Source organism: Petaurus breviceps, unplaced genomic scaffold (genome assembly GCF_028583685.1).
Source record: "Petaurus breviceps papuanus isolate PSGF00001 unplaced genomic scaffold, PetGlider_PUasm1.0 90925, whole genome shotgun sequence".
Lineage (NCBI taxonomy): Eukaryota > Metazoa > Chordata > Mammalia > Diprotodontia > Petauridae > Petaurus > Petaurus breviceps.
Window position 1 is genome coordinate 26,003,072 of NW_027187380.1, and position 20,269 is coordinate 26,023,340.

Here is a 20,269-nt window from a genome sequence, read left to right on the forward strand (position 1 = left end):
ACAGGTCTAGAAGGCACTGAAACATCAGCCAGACAAGTTAAAATAACAATGAAAATTGGGCAGTTACCTAAGAAAGAATATACTGTGGTTGTTGTACCCATTCCTGAATACATCATTGGAATAGATGTATTGAGAGGCATGACTCTGAATTTACCTGAAGGAAGATACCAATTTGCTGTGAGGCAGATAGGAATTAATACAGTTTTAGTGGGAAAACTAAAAATGGACCCAATCACTTTACCTGAACCTTCTGAAGTAATTACTTTAAAACAATATCGTGTGCCAGGTGGGCAAGATGAAATTACCACTACAATAAAGGAATATGTTGAAGCAGGAGTGTTAGTCCCTACAACCACAAGATGGAATAATCCTGTCTGGCCAGTAAGAAAATCAGATGGGACATGGAGAATGACTGTGGATTATAGACAGTTGAATAAGGTGACACCTTCTTTGTATGCTGCTGTTCCAGATACCATCACCTTAATAGAAAGGATCCAGAAATATGATGGGACTTGGTATGCAGTTATTGACTTGGCAAATGCCTTCTTCACCATCCCAATAGACCCTAAACAATGGGACCACTTCGCTTTCACTTGGCAGGGTAGACAATATACTTTCACCCACTTGCCACAAAGGTACATACATAGCCCCACTATTTGTCACAGGATTGTGGCTGAACAGTTGGATGAATTAAAGCTACCTGGTGTACAGCTTACCCACTACATTGATGATATCATGATACAGGGAAAAGATGCGAAAGTAGTGGACAGGAGTTTGACCCTTCTAATTGAGCATATGAAAAGTAAAGGGTGGGAAATTAACCCTGCAAAGGTTCAAGGACCAGCTCAAAATGTGAAATTTTTGGGTATACAATGGAACAAGGGGCTAAGGGAGATTATTCCTCAAGCCCGACAAAAGATTCAGGATTTTCCTACCCCTACCAATAAGAAGGAGGCCCAAAAGTTCATAGGATTGTTTGGATACTGGAGGCACCGCATTCCACATTTGGGACAGATTTTAAAACCTTTATATAGAGTCACACGGAAGAAATATGAATTCGATTGGGGACTTGAGCAGAGTAAAGCTTTTGAAGAAGCCAAGGCTGCCATACAATTGGCCCTAGATTTGTGGCCCATGCAAAATGGTCCAGTGGAATTGCAAGTGACTGTACAAGATGATTATGCAAACTGGAGCTTATGGCAAAAACAACAAAGCCGAAATGTACTTTTGGGATTTTGGTGTAGGAAACTCCCTTCATCTGGAGTCCAGTATACACCTTTTGAAAAGCAGTTGTTAGCTGCATATTGGGCTTTGGTGGAGACTGAACAACTAACTGTGGGCCATGAAGTGATATTAAGACCTGGAATCCCAATTATGACCTGGGTAATGAGTACCCCAGCTTCTCACAGAATTGGACATGCCCAAGAGGCTAGTATAATCAAATGGAAGTGGTATATTCAAAATAGAGTGAAAACAGGCAAAAGCGGAGTCTCTGCTCAGCATGAATCTATAGCAAACATAGAAATTGAGAGGAATGACACACCCCCTGAGCCAAAGCAACAGTTGGTACAGTCCACTGTAAAATGGAATGAGGGATATGATATATTAACTGAGGAACAAAAGAGACATGCATGGTTTACTGATGGGACAGCAAAATATTTGGGCCAAAAAAGACATTGGAAAGCAGTGGCCTATAACCCATGTACTAGAAGGACTTTGGAAAGTACTGGGATAGGTGGAAGTAGCCAATATGCTGAACTTATGGCAGTATATCAAGCCATCAAAATAGAACAAGGAGGACAGTGTCATATATTCACTGATTCATGGGCGGTAGCTAATGGGTTAGCTACATGGATGCCCATGTGGAAAAATGAAAATTGGGAAATTCATGGTAAACAAGTCTGGAGCAAAGAATTATGGGAAGATATCTGGAACATGTCTTTGGTCACTGACTTGTCAGTTTTTCGTGTAGATGCTCACGTGGCCCCCACCACACCAGAACATGAGTACAATGCTCATGCTGATCGACTGGCAAAGATTGCTACTGAACATATTGTCCCTACTTTGACAACAACTGATGATCCGGTATTAGCAAAATGGGTCCACCAAACAGCAGGCCATTTGGGGGTCCAGGCCACACACCAGTGGGCACAAGATCGAGGTATTAGTATCTCTCATTCACTGTTAAAACAGATAGCAGAAGAATGTCATATATGTCAATTGGAAAAGAAGCGAACTGTTCCTCGGGTAGTAACTGGAGAGATAGCAAGAGGAAAAGTCCCAGCCCAAATCTGGCAAATAGATTATATTGGTCCACTACCACTGGATAAAGGATGCAGATTTATATGTACTTGTGTTGACACCTATTCAGGTGTACTAGTACCTTGTCCTTATAAGAATGCAACCCAGAAAAACACTTGTAAAACTCTAGATCTCATAAATCTATATTATGGAATCCCAATGCAGATTCAAAGTGACAATGGGTCACATTTCAAAGGCAATGAAATGAAGAAGTATTGTATACTAAACAATATAGAATGGATATATCATATTCCATATTATCCAGAAGCATCTGGGTTAATTGAAAGAATGAATGGATTACTGAAAGAACAGTTGAGGAAGTTAAGTTCCAATAATTCATATCAACATTGGAAGGATAATTTGTTCATGGCTTTGCGTAATTTGAATAATAGACCATTGGGAGGAAGTACACCTCTAGCCAGAATGATGACCCCCAATCTGCAAATTAGAAAACAACAAGCACACAAGATCCCAAATATTGAGTATTGGACCTTGAGGCCAGATGTCCCAGCACCGTACCCAGGACCACCTGGTTCGGTGGGGTATGATTTACATTGTTTAGAGGACTTTCGGTTGGACAGAAAAGAAATAAGAAAAATCTCCACTGGGATATGCATAAGAATCCCTAAAAATCACTTTGGACAGATTTTACCCAAATCGGGATTAGCAGCTCAAGGAATACATGTATTGGCTGGAGTAATAGATTCTAATTATCAAGGAGAAATTGTTGTAACATTCCACAATTTAGGTGAAGGGCCCATACAGATTCACAAGAATGATAGGATAGTTCAAGTGATTATCATTCCTTGTAAAACAATGCCACTTCTAAAAACTGACCCTCCTTCCAAAATAACTGTCACAGGAACTGAAGGATTTGGTTCTACTGATAGAATAAAATCAGGAGCTAAAGTATGGGTAAAACGGAAGCCAGATGATGTTCCAAAGGCTGCAGAGATTATAGCATACGGGAGGGATAACACTTTAACTATTGTTTATTCTGGAGAAGATGATTACAAAATTGTACCCTTAAGTCATTTATTCTACCGTGAGTGAGGCTACAATAGTCTGGTTATTGTCTCTTTGCTTCTTCTTGATTTTTTGTTTGTTCACCTTGTTTGTTAGATTTGTTTCCACAGGCATGGTACCCTCCATCTGTAGATGCCTGATAGCTTAAGCTGGATGTCACCCCCTGTCTGCAACTGTGATGTGTCACCCTTGGACCTGGCATCAAGCATATTAAGAACTGACCTCTCAAATGGGACCCCTTAGGACAGGGACAGCTCTACATCCGATTTCAGCAGCAAGTAGCCATAGAAGAAGAGATCTTCACCCCTTACCACAAGATTTTGGGACCCCATTTGTTCAGGGTGGGGGGAATGATGGGGAGCTTGTACTCAAGCCCCACCCTAAAATATGGTTTTCTGTGTTTATTGTGTGCTATTCTTGTTATATTGTTGTGAAATTTTGTTGACACCAGTTATTCCTACTGTATTTTTGCCAAGTAAGGGACATGAAAGATCTTGGGGCCGAATGTAAGGGTTATGGGATTTAAAGATCTTCTATGCCCCATTGGACTTGCTGACATAGCAGGAAGGGGCGGAGCAAGAGGAAGTGGAAGCCAAACTAGAGTTCCTGCAGTGGCTGGAGGTGGTGGCGACAGCGGCAGCAGCAGCAGAGGCAGCGGCAGCGCGAAGCCCTTTTTGAGTTAGCCAGAATTTCTGCTAAGGACTCCTGCTGAGGACTGCCATGGGCCAGAGCTGCTGGGAGCGCGCTTCCCGGATGCTGGGTGGTTGCTATGAGTGGGGAGAGGAGGACCTTTGCCTGAGGTAGCCTGTTCTGTTTTAAAGGCTTGAAAATGTGGGTGCTTTCTACTTTATCTACCTGTGCCAATGTCATAACTACTCTGATGGCTTTCACTTTCTGGTTTTGGGACTCAGTCTTTTGGTATCTTAATAAATTTTCTAGTTTATTCCCCCATATGGCAAGCATGATGTATTTTGTGATGGATAATTATATCAGCATATCTGTAATCTCCATAGTCATTGTGAATATGGCATTGCTGATACAGCGATCAGTCTGAGGAGTAATCACTCTTGCTTTAACCTGCTTGGATCCGGATTGCAGTCTAGGATGGAGGTCCTGGGGTGTGCAACCAGCTTGCCAGAGCATGTGGAGGCTTCAAAGAGGGCACCCAACTAATACCTCCAGCAGCTGAGAAAACCCCAGCATTTGGTACAAAGCTACCCTGTCTGGTAGCAAAGTCCTACTGTGGCAAAAAGTCCAAAAGTCAAGGAATTGAGAGGCAAAAGAAGCAAAGCAACCCAATATTAGATTTCTATTTTGGGGAAAAAAAGGATCAAAGCATGGAACAGGAGGAAGACAGTGAAGTCAGAACTCCTGTACCAAAAGCTTCCAAGAAAAATACAAGCTGGTTACAGGCCATAGAGGACCTTAAGAAGCAGATAAGAGAAGTGGAGGAAAAATTAGGAAGAGAAATGAGAACGATGCAAGAAAATTATGAAATGAGAATCAACAGGCAGACTGAGGAAAATAACACCTTAACAAATAGACTAACTTTTCCAAATCTTATTTTAAAGCACTTAAGTTAATATGATGATAATGATGCCTTACATTCATATATAATGTTTTATGGTTATAAGGTACTCTTGGGGAGGCCAGGTAGCACAGCGAGTAAGAGCACCAGACCCAGAGTCAGGATGACCTGGGATTGAATCTGGGCTCAGACACTTAGCACCTACCCAGAAACACCTGGCCGTGTAACCTTGAGCAAGTTACTTAACCCCAATTGCTTAGGGGCAGCCACGTGGCTCAGTGAGTAAGAGCACAGCCCTAGAGTAGGGATGACCTGGGATCGAATACGGGCTCAGATACTTAGCACCACACCCAGAAATAACTGGCCATGTAACCTTCAGCAAGTTACTTAACCCCAATTTCTTTAAAAAAAAAAATAAAAATAAAAAAATAAAGTACTCTCCCATTCTATACTTCTTCCATCTTGCGAGGATCAGATGGAAAAAAGAGAACTTCAGTTGATTAAGATGGAAAAGGAAATTCTGTAGGTGATTTGGAGTGGGTGCTCAGGAAGAACAGAAGAGGTTGAATTTTGAGAGAAGAAAGGAGATAAATCTCAATCCAGACTAGATTTACAACTTCAGTAGGAGAAGATTCAAGGAAAAGGAGAAAGAGAAGCAATAGGATTAAGGAGTAAGAGTTTGAAAAGAAGAATTCAAGGAGAAAGAAAAGAAAAAAGAAGTTAGAAAGTCAACCTAAGACAAACTGATAACTAAAACAAATTAGTAAATTAGTAGATAATGAGAAATTTGTGAAATAAGAGATTAGTGCTAAATGGAAGAAAGTAGGGAATGACTGTAAAATCACTGAAACAAAGAAAGGAAACCTGGATATAGCTATCAAGTTGTCAGCTGCAAAAAAGGTGATAAAGGATTTTTTTCTGAAGTAACCACAAGTTGTTTTCACAAAAGGGGAGGAACAGGGTGTATGACCTGAGAATTTCAACTAGTATGAAAAGAGTAAATTTTGTAATGATTTAAAATGGGTGTACAAAATTTATATTTCTGCCAGAGCTAAATGACTGCTAGGTTCTAAACATAGGAAACAAAGTGACAAAAGAATACCTTCCCAAAGACTAGTTATCAGGAACAATAAAAATGCTACTTTGAAACACTAAATTATGAAAAATAGGTAACTAAAGTAGGAGCCATTAATTGGAAAAAAGTTGAAAAAATTGTGGCATATAAAGGAAAGGTAATATCATTGTGCTATAAGAAATGATGGACTCAGAAATCTGGGAGGACTCACTGAACTGAAACAAAGTGAAGTACCAAGAGAATAATTTATATAGTCACTGCAACATTTTAAAGAAAAATAACTTTAAAAGATCTAAGAACTCTGATCAAAGCAGTGACCAACCATGAGGAGGACTGATGAAAAAGCACTGCTTGACAGAGAGGTAAGAGACTTGAGGTATAGAATGATATATAAATTTTTGGACAAGGCAAAAATGTGAATTTTTTTTGCTTGTTCGTGGTTTTCTGTTATAAGGGTACTATAAAAAAGGGTGGATTATCAATAGCAATTTCCCTCCCCTAAAATAAAATATAACAGAGGGTCACTGTACCATTTTTTAAATCCACAAAACAGAAAGAGACAAAGAAAAGTAGAACAGCTTTGAAACTAACAGGTTGAATTTGTTATAGTCTTAAAAATGCAAGCTGTATTTGTTGTTTCATGTACAATCCTCTTTTTCTGTTCTGTGTACAGAACAATGATCACATTATTTAATATTTTTCAAGTTCAGAATAACAAAAAAATTAATTTATAAATGGAAGCAGGAGCTGAAGTGGTGAGAGAGAAACTTGACCTAATCATAACATTTATGAGTTGAAAAATATCAGAAAGAGGAGAAGATCAACTGTATATATGGAGCAAAAAAAATAAATTTAAGTCCCTTCCTGAAGAAAAAAGGACTAGATCCTTTCAGAAGCAAATAGCTATTTATACTCCAAGGAATGATACAGGAGAAGTACGAAATATCCAGAAAGTGTCAGAGAAAGAAGAGTAGTGGTGGGGAGGTTGCTGATTCCCTCCAGCACAGGTACTGAGGCAACTTTGATAACAAAAGAAGTTTGTTTTCTTTCTGAAGGACAGGGCATATTTCCAAGATATAATACAAAACCTCTTAAGATATGTCAAAAATGGATGATTACTAGCCAATTTTGGAAACTGCCAGGAAGAATTTTGATACTTTATGAAGTATCACCAAGGATTATGAAGTCTCATGCAAGAAACTGAGGATCATAGGAACACAGGTTGTACTTTTCTCATTGTTGACTACTGAAGGCAAAAGATCTAGAAGAGAGAAGAGAAAATGGTCTGGAAAGTAAACAGCTGCATATGAAAGTGGCGTCAGAGAAAGGGATTTGTATTCCTGAATCACAGCTTAAAATAAAGGTATGACATCTTGCCAGAGTTGGGACATACATAACAGAGGTATGTAAGTATGTATTTGCTGGTTATCTTACAATCTAATCAAAAAGGCTTTAAAATAAAATAAAAAGGATGGAAAAGTGATACCCATGTAGATCCACCAATCTACATAACATAGAGAGTAGCTACAAGGAAAAATGTCAGTTGAGATATCACAGGAGAAAAAACTATCAGAAAGGTGTAGTAGTACCATATGAAATATCTAAAAACAAATGCTCATTGAATAGGTAACAAAAAAAGACCTACAGGTTCTAATGCAAGAAACTAAATTTGATCTGATATCACTGAAATGTGGTGGGATGAAATGGTGAAATTAAACCCATGAGTGGAATATGGCTCTAGAAGAGTATACTTTATTTAAAAGGTACAGGATACATGAAAAGTAGGAATGATGGCATTATAATAGTGGCATAATGATGTAAGAAAAATCTAACAACCTACGGGGGAAGGAGGAAGTATCATGGAGAGCATCTGAATAAAGATATATATAGAGGGGAAAACCAAAACAATTTGTTGGATACTACAGACCTTCTGGACAGAACAAGTTAAAAAAATATAGAGTTTCTGAACAGAACACAAGCCTGACAGACTTATAATAAATCTAGACAACTTACACTACCTAGACATCTGAGAGAGCTCTTTCTGCCAAGATTAAGACACCTAAAAATTCTTTGTTTGCTCTAGTAATAATTTCATCCTTCAAAAGCTGAAGGAGCTAACAATACTGAATATAATACTAAATCTAACAATACTGAAGCTAACAAGATATTCTAATACTGAATCTGATTCTCACTAATAGGAGTATTTCCACCCCTGGTAGCTGGGGTGGAAATAATGAGGATTTTGTGGAGAAATGATCACTTCCTCTAAAAATTTATTAGAGAGAAGTGAAGCATTTCCTGACATGCACCCTAGACTTTGGGAAAACAGATTCAGAGATTTCAAAGGAATCCACAGGGAATTTATCAACTAACTTGAATTTAGAAAAGTCATATACTAGAGATGTAAGCAAAGGCAGGTAACAAAGGATGAATATAAGAATATGACAGCCCTGTAAAGATAGATTCAGGAGTGCTAAATGTGCCAAAGAATGAGCAAAGGCTAGTACAGGACATGAAAGACAACAAAAAGGATCTGATTCTTTGTTTTAGTGGGAAAGAGGAGTATCAAAGAAGAAGCGGGACTGCCATTTAGGGTGAAGGCGCTTCGCTTATCATAACTGACAAAAGGGAAAACATATAGCTGGTTGATTTCTTATATTTCTACTACTTTCTCTGCCAAAGAGAATGACATTTTCAGCCTCACATTAGAAAGGGCAGAACAAAAATTACTAACACAGAGTTGATACCCAAGATAAATTAAGGAGAGAGTAAGAAAGCACCTTGATGTCCATAAAAATTCAGTCCCAAATAAATTGTATCCTTAGGTACTGAAAGAACAGGCAGGTGAAATTTCTGAGCATCAATGATATTTCAAAAGACTTAGAGAATGGGAGAGGGATCACAAGGCTGGTAATGGTAAAAATGTCCTGACTTTTTAAAAATTGGAGGAGTGGGCAAGAATACAGTCTCCCAATTATAGACCAGGGACCTTAATTTTGATTCCTGGAAAAATTCCAGAATGAATCATTAAAGAGGAAGTTAATGAACATCTAGAAAAAGAAACAGAAATTAGAAAGAACTAGCATAGCTTCTTAAGCATAGGTTATGAGAGACTAAAATCAATCATCATTATCAACAGGATTAATTTAGCATGTTGAGGTTTGCCAAGCACTTTACATATGTTAACTCCTTTGATCTTCACAACAATCCTATAAGATAGGTATTATTATCCCAATTTTACAGTGAGGAAACAAAACTAAAAGAGGTAAGTGACTTCTTCAGGGTCTCACAGCTTAGGTGTCTGAGGCAGAATTTGAACTTGGGTCTTCTTGACTCCAAGTCTAATGGTATATCTAGAGTTCTAGTACACTACTATTCTGACAAGGTTACTAAACAAGGACAGTACTGTACATATAGTCTATCTAGATTTTAGCAAAGTATTGATAATGTAACTCATACCCTTCTTCTAGAAAAGATGGAGAGACATGGACTAGATGATAATCAAATTATCAACCCACAAACATTCTTAAACACCTACTATGAGTCAAATACTACTGGGCTAGGAATTAGGGTTTTAAAAAACAAAAGTCAAAGATTTCCTTATGAAATTTTAAAAACTGTATTTGCTTATATATGATTTTTTTTTCCTGTAACACATTTTACTTCTTAATTACATTTTGTTTGGGTTAAAAATTAGTGTATAGTAGGGGCGGCTAGGTGGTGCAGTTGAATAAAGTACTGGCCCTGGAGTCAGAAGGACCTGAGTTCAAATCCAGCCTCAGACACTTCACACACTTACTAGCCATGTGACTTTGGGCAAGTCACTTAACCCCAATTGCCCTCCAAAAAGCAAAAAAAAAAAAAAAAAACAACAACAACAACAACAACAAATCAGCTGGGTAACAGCCTGGGAGGTATCTGGTAACAAGATAGAAGAGATGACTAACACAATAGATGATAGAGTCAACATCCAAAAAGATCTTGACAGGCTAAAGTATTGGCTGAATTTAATAAAATGAAATTCAATAGGAATAGACCTAAAGTCTTAGAGGCAGTCAAAGCAATGATGATATAACATCCTAAGATTAAAAACTAGGCCTAGATGATTGACTATATGATTTTAGGAAGAGTCATTCATTTTCCTCTGAGCAAAAAGTATCCAGTGCATGGAGCAAAATGGGAAATTAAACCAAAATGAATGAAAACATCATTATAGGAAAGGGTAGCTATTAGAAAATGTGGGGGTATAATAAATTGCTGAAAATTATTTTAAAGGCTATCTATATTCTTAATAACTATTCCTAAATCTTGTTTATGAATGCTTTATTGCTCCTAATGCATGATACTCTATAAATAAGTTTGAATATATTTCATTATAGATCAAATGGCAGGTACTCTGTAAGATCTAAGTAACAAGTACAAATTAACCAGTTCATTAAGTAGAGTCTTGTCTATACTTCCATAGTTAATTCTAATAATTTACTTATCCTTCTATGCTATCTCTTTAGATTGGCATTGGTAGGAAGTTTCTTCACATAACCAGCCAACTGGTATTTATTAAGTACCTGCTATGTGTTGTGCAATGTACTAAGCAGTGCAGATACAAAGAATGGCAAAAAAAACAATCATGTATCTGCCCTCAGGGAACTCGTAGTCTAATGGGAAAGACAACATACAAACAACTGTATAAACAAACTATATACAAGGTGAATTATAGATAATATCAGAGGGAAAGCACTAAGATTAAGAACTGGGAAAGTCTTCTTGAAGAAGGTGGGACTTTAAGCTGAGTCTCAAGGGAAGTCAAGAAAACCAGGATGCAGAGATTAGGAAGGAAAGAATTTCAGGCATGGAGAAACAGATGGATTGTTCTGTGTAAAGAATAGGAGGGAGGCCAGTGTCAATGGACAGCAGAGTGAGGCCAGTTGACACTGGAAGGGAGTAGGGTATAAGAAGACTGAAAAGGCAGCAAAGGACCAGGTTGTAAAGGGCTTTAAAAGTCAAATAGGATTTCATATTTGATCCTAGCGGTTATAGGGAGCCACTGGAATTTATTGAATTGGGTGGAGGGGGGAGAAACCTTGGTCAAATCTGAGCTTTAGGAAGATCAATTTAACAGCTGAACAGAGGATGGATTGGAGTGGGGAAAGACTTGAGGTAGGGAAACCAATTACAGGCTATTGTAAGAGTCCAAGAATGAAGTGATGAGGGCCTGCAGAAGAGAGGTGGCAATATCAGAGGAGAGAAGAGGGTGCATATGAAAGACGTTACAAAGGCATAAAAGACAGAACTTGACCAGTGATTGGATATAGAGGGTAGGAGAGTAAGGAATTGAGATGTGACACCTAGATTGTGACTGGAAAGATGGTAGTACCCTCAACAGTAATAGGGAAATTAAGAAGAGGAAACAATTTAAGGGGAAAAGATAATAACTTCAGTTTTAGACATGCTGAGTTTTAAAAGTCTATAGGATATCCAGTTTGAGGTGTTTAAAAGACAGCTGGAGAAGATGACTTGAAAGTGAGGAGAGAGGTTTGGACTGGACAAGTTTGATCTGAGAATTATTTTCATAGAGATGATAACTGAATATATGAAACATGATGAGATCGGGGTGGCTAGGTGGCGCAGTGAATAGAGCACCAGCCCTGGAGTCAGGAGGACCTGAGTTCAAATCTGGCCTCAGATGCTTAACACAGAAACTAGCCATGTAACCTTAGGCAAGTCACTTAACCCCAACTGCCCTCAAAAAAAAAAAATGAAGTCAGAAGGATGATGAGATCACCAAGTGAAACAGTATACAGGGAGAAGAGAAGGCAGCTTAGAACACAACTTTATGAGCCCCAACTATGAGTGAGCATGACAGGGATAAAAATCAAAGGAGGCAGAGGGTAACTGGTCAGACAGATGGGAGGGAGAAGCAGGAGAAAACTGTCATAAAAACCTAGAGAGAAAGTGAACAGGGTGATCAACAGAGAGGTCAAAAGAATTAAGGACTGAGAAAAGGCCATTAGATTTAAGTTTTAAGTAACTATGAAGAAAAAAAGTTTCAGCTGAATGATGAATTCAGAAGTTAGATGGCAAAGAGTAAAGAAGAGAAAGAGATGAAAGAAAATGGAAATACCTGTTGTAGACAGACTTCTTAAGGAGTTAATATATAAAAGGCAAGAAAAATAAATAATATTTAGCAGAGATAGAAGGATCAAGTGAGGATTCAAAAAACACAGACATATTTGTAGATAGCTGGGAAGAAATCAGTAGACAGGGAAGAACTGAAAATTAGTGAAAAGGGGACAATTATTAGATGATAGAGGGGACAATGTGCTGGAAAAGATGGGATAGAATTGGATCACTTAAGCAAGTAGGGGAGTGATAATTAAAAACCCAAACAAACAAATAATAGGTAGGGCTAGTTACAGCTCTACTAAAATAATCATTTCATTTTTAAATGGCCCAAGTAGATTTCCTTTATATAGAACATTTATGCCTTCTGGGACACATAAAAAGGAAGTAAATGTTGTCAAGTTTACTTCACAATGCATTATTGACTTTACAGGGGACTCCATCCAAATATATCTGTCTATTTTAACAGTACTGTACAACAACAGTATCATAAAGTAGGCAGATAGGTTGTTCAATGGATAGAGAGCTAGAACCGAAGTCAAAAAGACAAGTACAAATATGGCCTCATTCATTTGCTAGTTATGTGACCCCCAGAAAGCCACATAACCTCAGTTCTATTGGCTATAAAATGTGGATAATAACAGTATAATAAAATAAAAAGTATTAAAAAATAAAATAAAACAGGATAATAACAATAACCTCAGGGTTATTGTGAGAATAAAATAACAAATGACTTGCAAACCAAAAACATAATATAAAATTTCAGTTACTATTATTACTGTTATTGACAATAATAATGAAATAGCTATCCAAAAAACTACTTTGACCACATTTCTGATTATGAATTCAGTTTGATACATACTATAAGATTTGTAAAAAATTTAAAGTAAATCTCAGCACATCATTTTTCTTGCATAAAAAAGTAGTCTTTCTATATTTCTTTCTGTTTTAGCTATACACACATACATACAAACAAGCTTTTTCAAGAGTCAAATGTTCAAGTCCAATACCCCCATTCAATTCAGAATTTTAACATTCAAATAAATGGTATAAGGCATATAAAAAAGAATATTTAGTGTCTTTTAATAATGTTCTCATATAAAGACAAAGAGCTTCTTACAATTTATGTCTGATCAAAGCATCGATAATAACATTTAAAGAGCTATAATAAGCAGAAATAAAAAGATGACAGACTATTTTAGTTTGGAAAGATGACAGGAGGCTTTGAAAGAATGCAAATAAATGGGGTAGCTAGGTGGCACAGTGAATAGAGCACCAGCCCTGTAGTCAGGAGGACCTGAGTTCAAATCCAGACCCAAACAATTAACACTTACTAGCTGTGTGACCTTGGACAAGTCACTTAATCCCAACTGTCCTACGTTTACCCCTCCAAATAGCAAAAAAATAAAAAAATAAAAAGAATGCAAATAACTGAATGCAAAGAAAAGGCATGGCAGAAGATGCCTGAGAAAAGAAATTCATCACATTCGTTATCTATACTATTAAAGGCTACTTAAAATTGTTTAAGGACAATATTCATAGACAAGTATACAATTATTAAGATATTGAATAAGCCAAAAAAGTTAATGTTATATGCTCATATTGCTGAAAATTTATTAAAACAGATCTATCAAATGCCAATGGAGATATGGCAAATGCCATAATATAAAGGGATCCTTGCATTTCTTGCCAATGTTTTCAGTCAACAATACATACATATATACTCAAAATACCTGCATCTTCCAATAGAGCACAACGCAATAGGATCACCCACCACAGCTACCAACGACTGTGCTCTTGTTATGGCGGTGTTGAGAAGTTTGTAGTTGGACAAAAAACCATAATCCAAATCCTCTGTTGAATCTTCTAATAGTTGCTCTTTCCTTTTAATCGGGGTTTGTTTATGTTTGCAAGTGTGCCGGGTACGTACTGTACTCAGAAACAAAACCCTAAACTGCTTTCCTAAAGAAATTAAGAACATTTTACATTTAATGTTATTAATCAGTAACAAAATCAAAGGATCACATTTTCACAAAAACCTGGGAATTTAGGAATTGAAGCCAGCCCCAAAGATCACCTCATACAATCTTCCACCCAATGCAAGAGCTCCTACTACAGCAACCCTGCACCTGGTAATCAAGCCTCAGTTTAAATACCTTATTATCTCACAAGGCAATTATTTCCACAGTTGTACAGTTCCAGTTTTTGGCCAAAGCTAGCAAAAAGTTCTTTTGCATGTTTGGTCAAAACCTCTTCCCATAATTTAGAATTTAAGGATCTTAAGATTTGAAAGGGATCTCAGAAACCATCTAGTCCAGGGGTGAGGAACCTGGGCCCTCAAGGCCACACGTGGCCCTCTAGATCTTCAAGTGCAGCCCTTTAACTGTTCTGTGGAGTTTGAAATCAAAGGGCCGCACTTGAGGATCTAGAGAGCAACATGTGGCCTTGAGGCCCTAGGTTCCCCACCCCTGAAGTCTATGTTTTCCCTTTTAGATAATGGCTTCCAAAAATTTGAAGGTTATCTACCAAATCCCTAACTCTTTTCTTTTCCAAGCTAAACATAGTCCCTTTAAGAATTCCATAAGTTAAGTCTCCAGATTCCTCACCATCCCTCCGCCCTTCCTCTAGACATTCTATAGTTAGTCCCTCTTAAAATACTGTACCTAAAATTGAAAAAAATACTATGAGGGATATGAGCAATACAGAAAGCAATGGGACTTTTGAAAATCGATTATTATTATCACAATTAGCATACTGATCTTTTTTTTTTTTTTTTTCAAATAAAACCCATAATATGAGGCAGCAGAGTATGGTGGATAGAATGCCAGTCTTCAAGCCAGGAAGACATGGGTTCAAGTCCTTCCACTGATACATACTGTCTGTGTGACACTGGGCAAAGTTATTATTTCCTTGGTATTTTGGGCAATTCTCTAAGACTATAAATTGTAGAGGAGGTGCTGATCTCTTCAATAATGAAATCACTGTTCATTCCCTATCTCTATCCTAAATATCAAAATAAACAGAAAGAACAATAAAATGAAACCAAACACGTGATTATAAAAGACAGCTTTGGCCCCAGAGAAGACCTGAGAAAATATACCTACTACTCCCTTCATTGCAGAAGTAGGAGATTATGAATATAAAATATATATTCTCAGTCTGACAACCAACTTGGTTTTTTTTCTAAACTATTTTATTTTATTTATTTTTTTAATATAAATTTAAAATAAAATAAAAAATATTTTATTTATTTTATTCTAAGCTATATTTATTTAAACTAAACAAATACTAATATTTGTTACTAGAAATGATTCAATGGGAAGCAAAGAGAACAGGCTATATTTGCAAATGAATGTCTTTTTAAAAAGCAAACAGTATGAATAAAAATAAAATGTAAAATAAATAAATATCATAATGGTATCACATAAACAGTTCTGATGAGTTTCTACTATACAGAAAACAAACCAATCATCTAAAATGCATGGAAGTGTCATTTCTTAGGTAGAATAAATTCTTGTTAATCTTGTTTCATGAGTATTTGTCTTCCCAGAACAAATTAGCACTCTCATTACTGGTCTGAAGCGTGGCCAGAGATTTTTTCACAACATACTTGGGATCTTGCAAATGAAGCTGAAACTAGTGGCTTATCATAAAATAAAGATTAATCTTATTATTGCATTTTAGGGATGTAAAGAAGAAAACAAATGTTCTACTAATTCAATATCAGAGAGAAAGACTAATTCCAAAAGAATCTCAAATAGAATGTAAATATTAATAGTGTCTTGAAGTAACAAGATTTTAAATGAAAAATTTCACATTCTAATAGCCAAAAAGAAACTAACTATAGCAACATTTTATGCTGTACTTTTTTGGGGGGCTATCTTTTGTCTAGCATACAGGAAAACAGACACACTGGAATATTTTACTTATACTTGTTTCATTTAGGTGATTGTGATGAATACTGCTGCACAATTTCATAAACTATTTAAATTAGGCTGGAATCAATCTTTTTTTAATATATAGAATAGGCATAAAAAAACTTATGTAATATACATACATACATATATATATACACATACATACACACACACACACACACACACACACACACACACACACACACACACACACACACACACACACACACATATATTTGTTTGTTTGTTTATTTTTGGGCCAAGACTCTGATTTTACTGTTTTAGGGAACTCCTCATCAGGAACTTCCTCTTAAAATAAGTATCTGTACTTTCTCTGCCCCTTACAGTCTTGAACAACAGCCTGAAGGCACTGAGTTTAATCCCCTCATCCTGGATCCCACATCCCTGTTATGGCAGAGGCAGCTCTTGAGCAGAGGTCTTCCTAACTCCAAAACCAGCTCTCTACCCACTACATCATGTGCTTCTCTATTTCAAAAATTACCAAGGAGTAAATACAAAGTTTTCAAAAAAACATTTCTAAATATTTACATTTGAGTGACTTCAGGAAACTTGATTGTTACTTACCCTGAACATTGAGCACTCTTTCCACATTGACATCAGATAGTCTCTTTTTTCGAAGTTCTGCCCGGATCCTGAAGACCTGATCAGCATAAGGAGTGACCACACCTATACTTCCATCATCTAACTTTCCCCAAGCTACAGGCCACTTTCTCCTTAACTCTTCCACCCGTTCCACCACTTCAAATACCTTAAAAAAAAATAATTTGGTTTTTACAGATGCATCTGAAATGCCACCTTAATGAAAACCATCTTAAAATTCATTTCTAAGTTACAAGATCATTTCACATCTTGGTCAACAACCCACACTAAAATAATTTGCTGATATAAATAATAGTTTAAATGATAAAACCCTTATAAAAGGTACTTTTAAAATTTCCAATTAATTTAGTAGTATTCTTAATGAAGATGTCTTTTTGGTCAAATGTTTATATAAAGAATAATACCCAAAGGTGCATTATATTTTATTTTATTGATAAAATTTGCTTATTTTTCGCTAAAAATAAAGGATATGATATGAGTTTATAAATGCTCTGGCACAAGTAGTGTTACTACTTTCAAAAACTAATATCATTTCTAAAAGATTTTTTAATAAAAATGAACATTTCCACATATAAAGAAAAGCAAAAAAAAAAAGTGTGTTTTATACTCTTATGAATCTCCTTATGAATAACTTGGTTTTATTTGAGGAGGCTTTTTTGTTTTGTTTTGTTTTTAAGTATACTAAGTTCAGCAGGTCAATTCCTAAGCTGTCATACTTATGTCTATCAAGTTACATCAACAGACATTTATTAAGTACCTACTCTGTACCAAGCACAGTACTAAGTCCTGGTGATACAATAAGAAGCAAAGCACAACAAAAGCCCACAGTTCCCAGTCTCAAGGACTTCACATTCTAGCTGGGAGACAATGTACAAACAAGAACATAAATTGGAGATCATGTCAAAGGAAAGGTACAAAGATTGAAGAAATATGGGAGAGACTTCTTGTAGAAACTGCTTTCCAGAATGGCTAGAACTTGTTATTTGTCTTTTGTTTTAAAGAGAACGAGCAAATATACAGAGAACTGAGTCAAATTTATAAGAATACAAGTCATTCCCCAATTGATAAATGGTCAAAGGATATGAACAGGCAGTTTTCAGAGAAAGAAATTAAAGATATCTATAAGCACATGAAGAAATGCTCTAATTCACTATTGATTAGAGAAATGCAAGTCAAAACAACTCTGAGGTACCACATCTCACCAGTCAGATTGGCTAAGATGACAAAACAGGAAAATGACAAATGCTGGAGAGGATGTGGGCAAACTGGAACACTAATGCATTGTTGGTGGAGTTGTGAACTGATCCAGCCTTTCTGGAAAGCAATCTGGAACTATGCCCAAAGGGCTATAAATACTTTCATACCCTTTGATCCAGCAATACCACTCCTAGGGTTATATCCCAAAGAGATCATAGAAAAGGGAGAAAGACCCATATGTACAAAAATGTTTATAGCAGCTTTTTGTTGTGGCAAAGAATTGGAAATTAAGGGGGTGTCCATCAATTGGGGAATGGCTGAACAAGTTGTGGTATATGCATGTTATGGAATATTATTGCGCTATAAGAAACGGGGAGCAGTCGGTCTTCATATTTACCTGGAGAGGCTTAAAAGAACTGATACTGAGTGAGAAGAGTAGAACCAGGAGGAATTTGTACACAATTACAGACACAACGTATGTGTGATGACGAACTTTGACAGACTGGACTCTTCTCAACAATGCAGGGATATAAGTCAATCCCAAAAGACGCATGATGGAGAGAAAAACATGCATCCAGAGAAAGAACTAGAAAGAACTAAATTTATATCCAGGTGGAAGCAAAATACCTGATCTTTTTCGTTCTCTTATTTGATTTTATGTCCTCTTTACCATTTTTCATTTCAGCTGGTACAATGCATCCTTATAACCTGACCATTGTATAATGTGAAAGTATTTACAGATCCTATACTTGATTATAAGATGCCATGGGGGGGGGGGGGGGGTGAAGGGGGGGGGCAAAATGTGAAATTCAAGGAATTGTGGAATTGAATCCTGTAAACTAAAAGGAAACAAACAAATTAATAAATTAAAAATTGAATTAAAAAAATAAAGAGAACGAGCAACATCATGGGATGTATATATGAGTAGGAAATGTTTATACATTCATCACTTATCACTCAAACAAAAATGATCATTTTATATTAAAACAATAAGATTTCATGAAGTTCCATTTCAGATGAAAAACAATAACATATCTAAGAATAATGTGGCATTTCCTTTTTTAATTTATATCTTCCTATTTTACCTTAAAATAGAGTAAAACAAAGTTTATTTTTGTTTTTATGCTATAGGTGATTCATAATGACAAATGAAATAATTGTATTGATTCTGTATCTTTTTTTAATTGATCCTATTTGAAACTTGATCAATTTTTTCCTGTAACTGCCTAAGCTATTCTTTTTCCTGAACTTAGTTCAGAAACTAAGCTCTCTTGTAATTAAATTCAGAAATCCAATTCTCTCATTAATCGCTTTTCTATGTCTTGTTTGTTATCTAAATATGGGTGGTTCACTATCTCTAATTTTGCAGGTAAACTCAAACAATGAGTTTACATCACAGGAAGGAAGGAGGGGGTTGCTGCTAACCCCTCATTCCCAAGTACCAACCAATCATATTGTCCCCCATACCTCAACTCTATAACCAGTCACATAGGTATTGCCATTGATAATGTCAAGCTCTTTGACAAATCATAACTTGTTCGTGATTTATGAAGTCCTATTCTTTGTTCTGTACTTCCCTAAAAACTATCCCCAATTAAGGGTCTTAGTTGTGCTGAGGAAATTGAGATCCTACTTATTGGTATATTCATGCTTTACTAATAAACTGATCATGCCTCCGTTTACATTATTTTAGCCATAACACAATGAATATAAGTGCTATATGCCAAGAGAAGTTTTATACCTCATCTTTATGCCAATAAAGTTAATACTTAAGCCAATAAAAAGATTTGAGGAAAAAATATCATACGAAGCCTTACAAGTTAAAAGAAAATTATTTTGTATTAATTTACATTATACTGTAATGACCAATTTTTGAAAGGAAACACTATGTACAAAAATATGAAAATTACCTCTGCATTATTATAAAAAGCTGTACTATTTTTTTCCTGTACATCTTCTCCTCGTGCTGTAAAGAAGGTTAATGGATAAAAATCTTTGTGTGCCGGCTGTTTTCCACTTGCCATCAGCTTCCCCTCATAGAAAAGCTCAGATGTGTAACTGCAAAAAGACACAAAATGAAAATGTGAATCAAGAGGATGTGTGGGGCAGAGTCAAGATGGCAGAGCAGAAACAAGACCTCCACACGGCTTTGGCTCCTACCACCTCCAATTCATGTAAAAGGGGACTCTGAACAAACTTTGGACCTACAGAACCCACAAAATGACACAGAGAAGCTAACCTCCAACTGAGGACAGCCCAGCAGACAGGCAGCAAGCAGCCAGCACGAGCCAGAGGCATTAGCCCCAGGGCGGGCCTAACCAACCACTGGCTGGAGGGACTCCAAATCACCAGCAGCTGTGGAAATCCAGAATTATCAACACATAGATGCTAAGGACAAAGTGAGAGGTCAGTGTAGTGTGGACATTGGGATCCAGTAGTTGGGAGTGCATCGGCTTTTGCCCACGGGGCAAGAAGCCGGGGGCA

At 36.7% G+C, this 20,269-nt stretch overlaps 1 protein-coding gene across 4 annotated transcripts in view; it reads right to left on the reverse strand.

Moving 5' to 3' along the window:
- The window catches only part of HELZ (helicase with zinc finger), a 293,362-nt gene that overhangs the window by 82,202 nt on the left and 190,891 nt on the right, over positions 1–20,269 (reverse strand). For all 4 annotated transcript variants that reach the window (XM_069076607.1, XM_069076606.1, XM_069076608.1 and 1 more), the window contains 3 exons: positions 19,696–19,843; positions 16,553–16,736; positions 13,784–14,012 (listed from right to left, as the gene is read on the reverse strand). In XM_069076607.1, the coding sequence (XP_068932708.1) occupies positions 13,784–14,012; positions 16,553–16,736; positions 19,696–19,843 (561 nt within the window). The remainder of the gene's footprint in view (positions 1–13,783; positions 14,013–16,552; positions 16,737–19,695; positions 19,844–20,269) is intronic.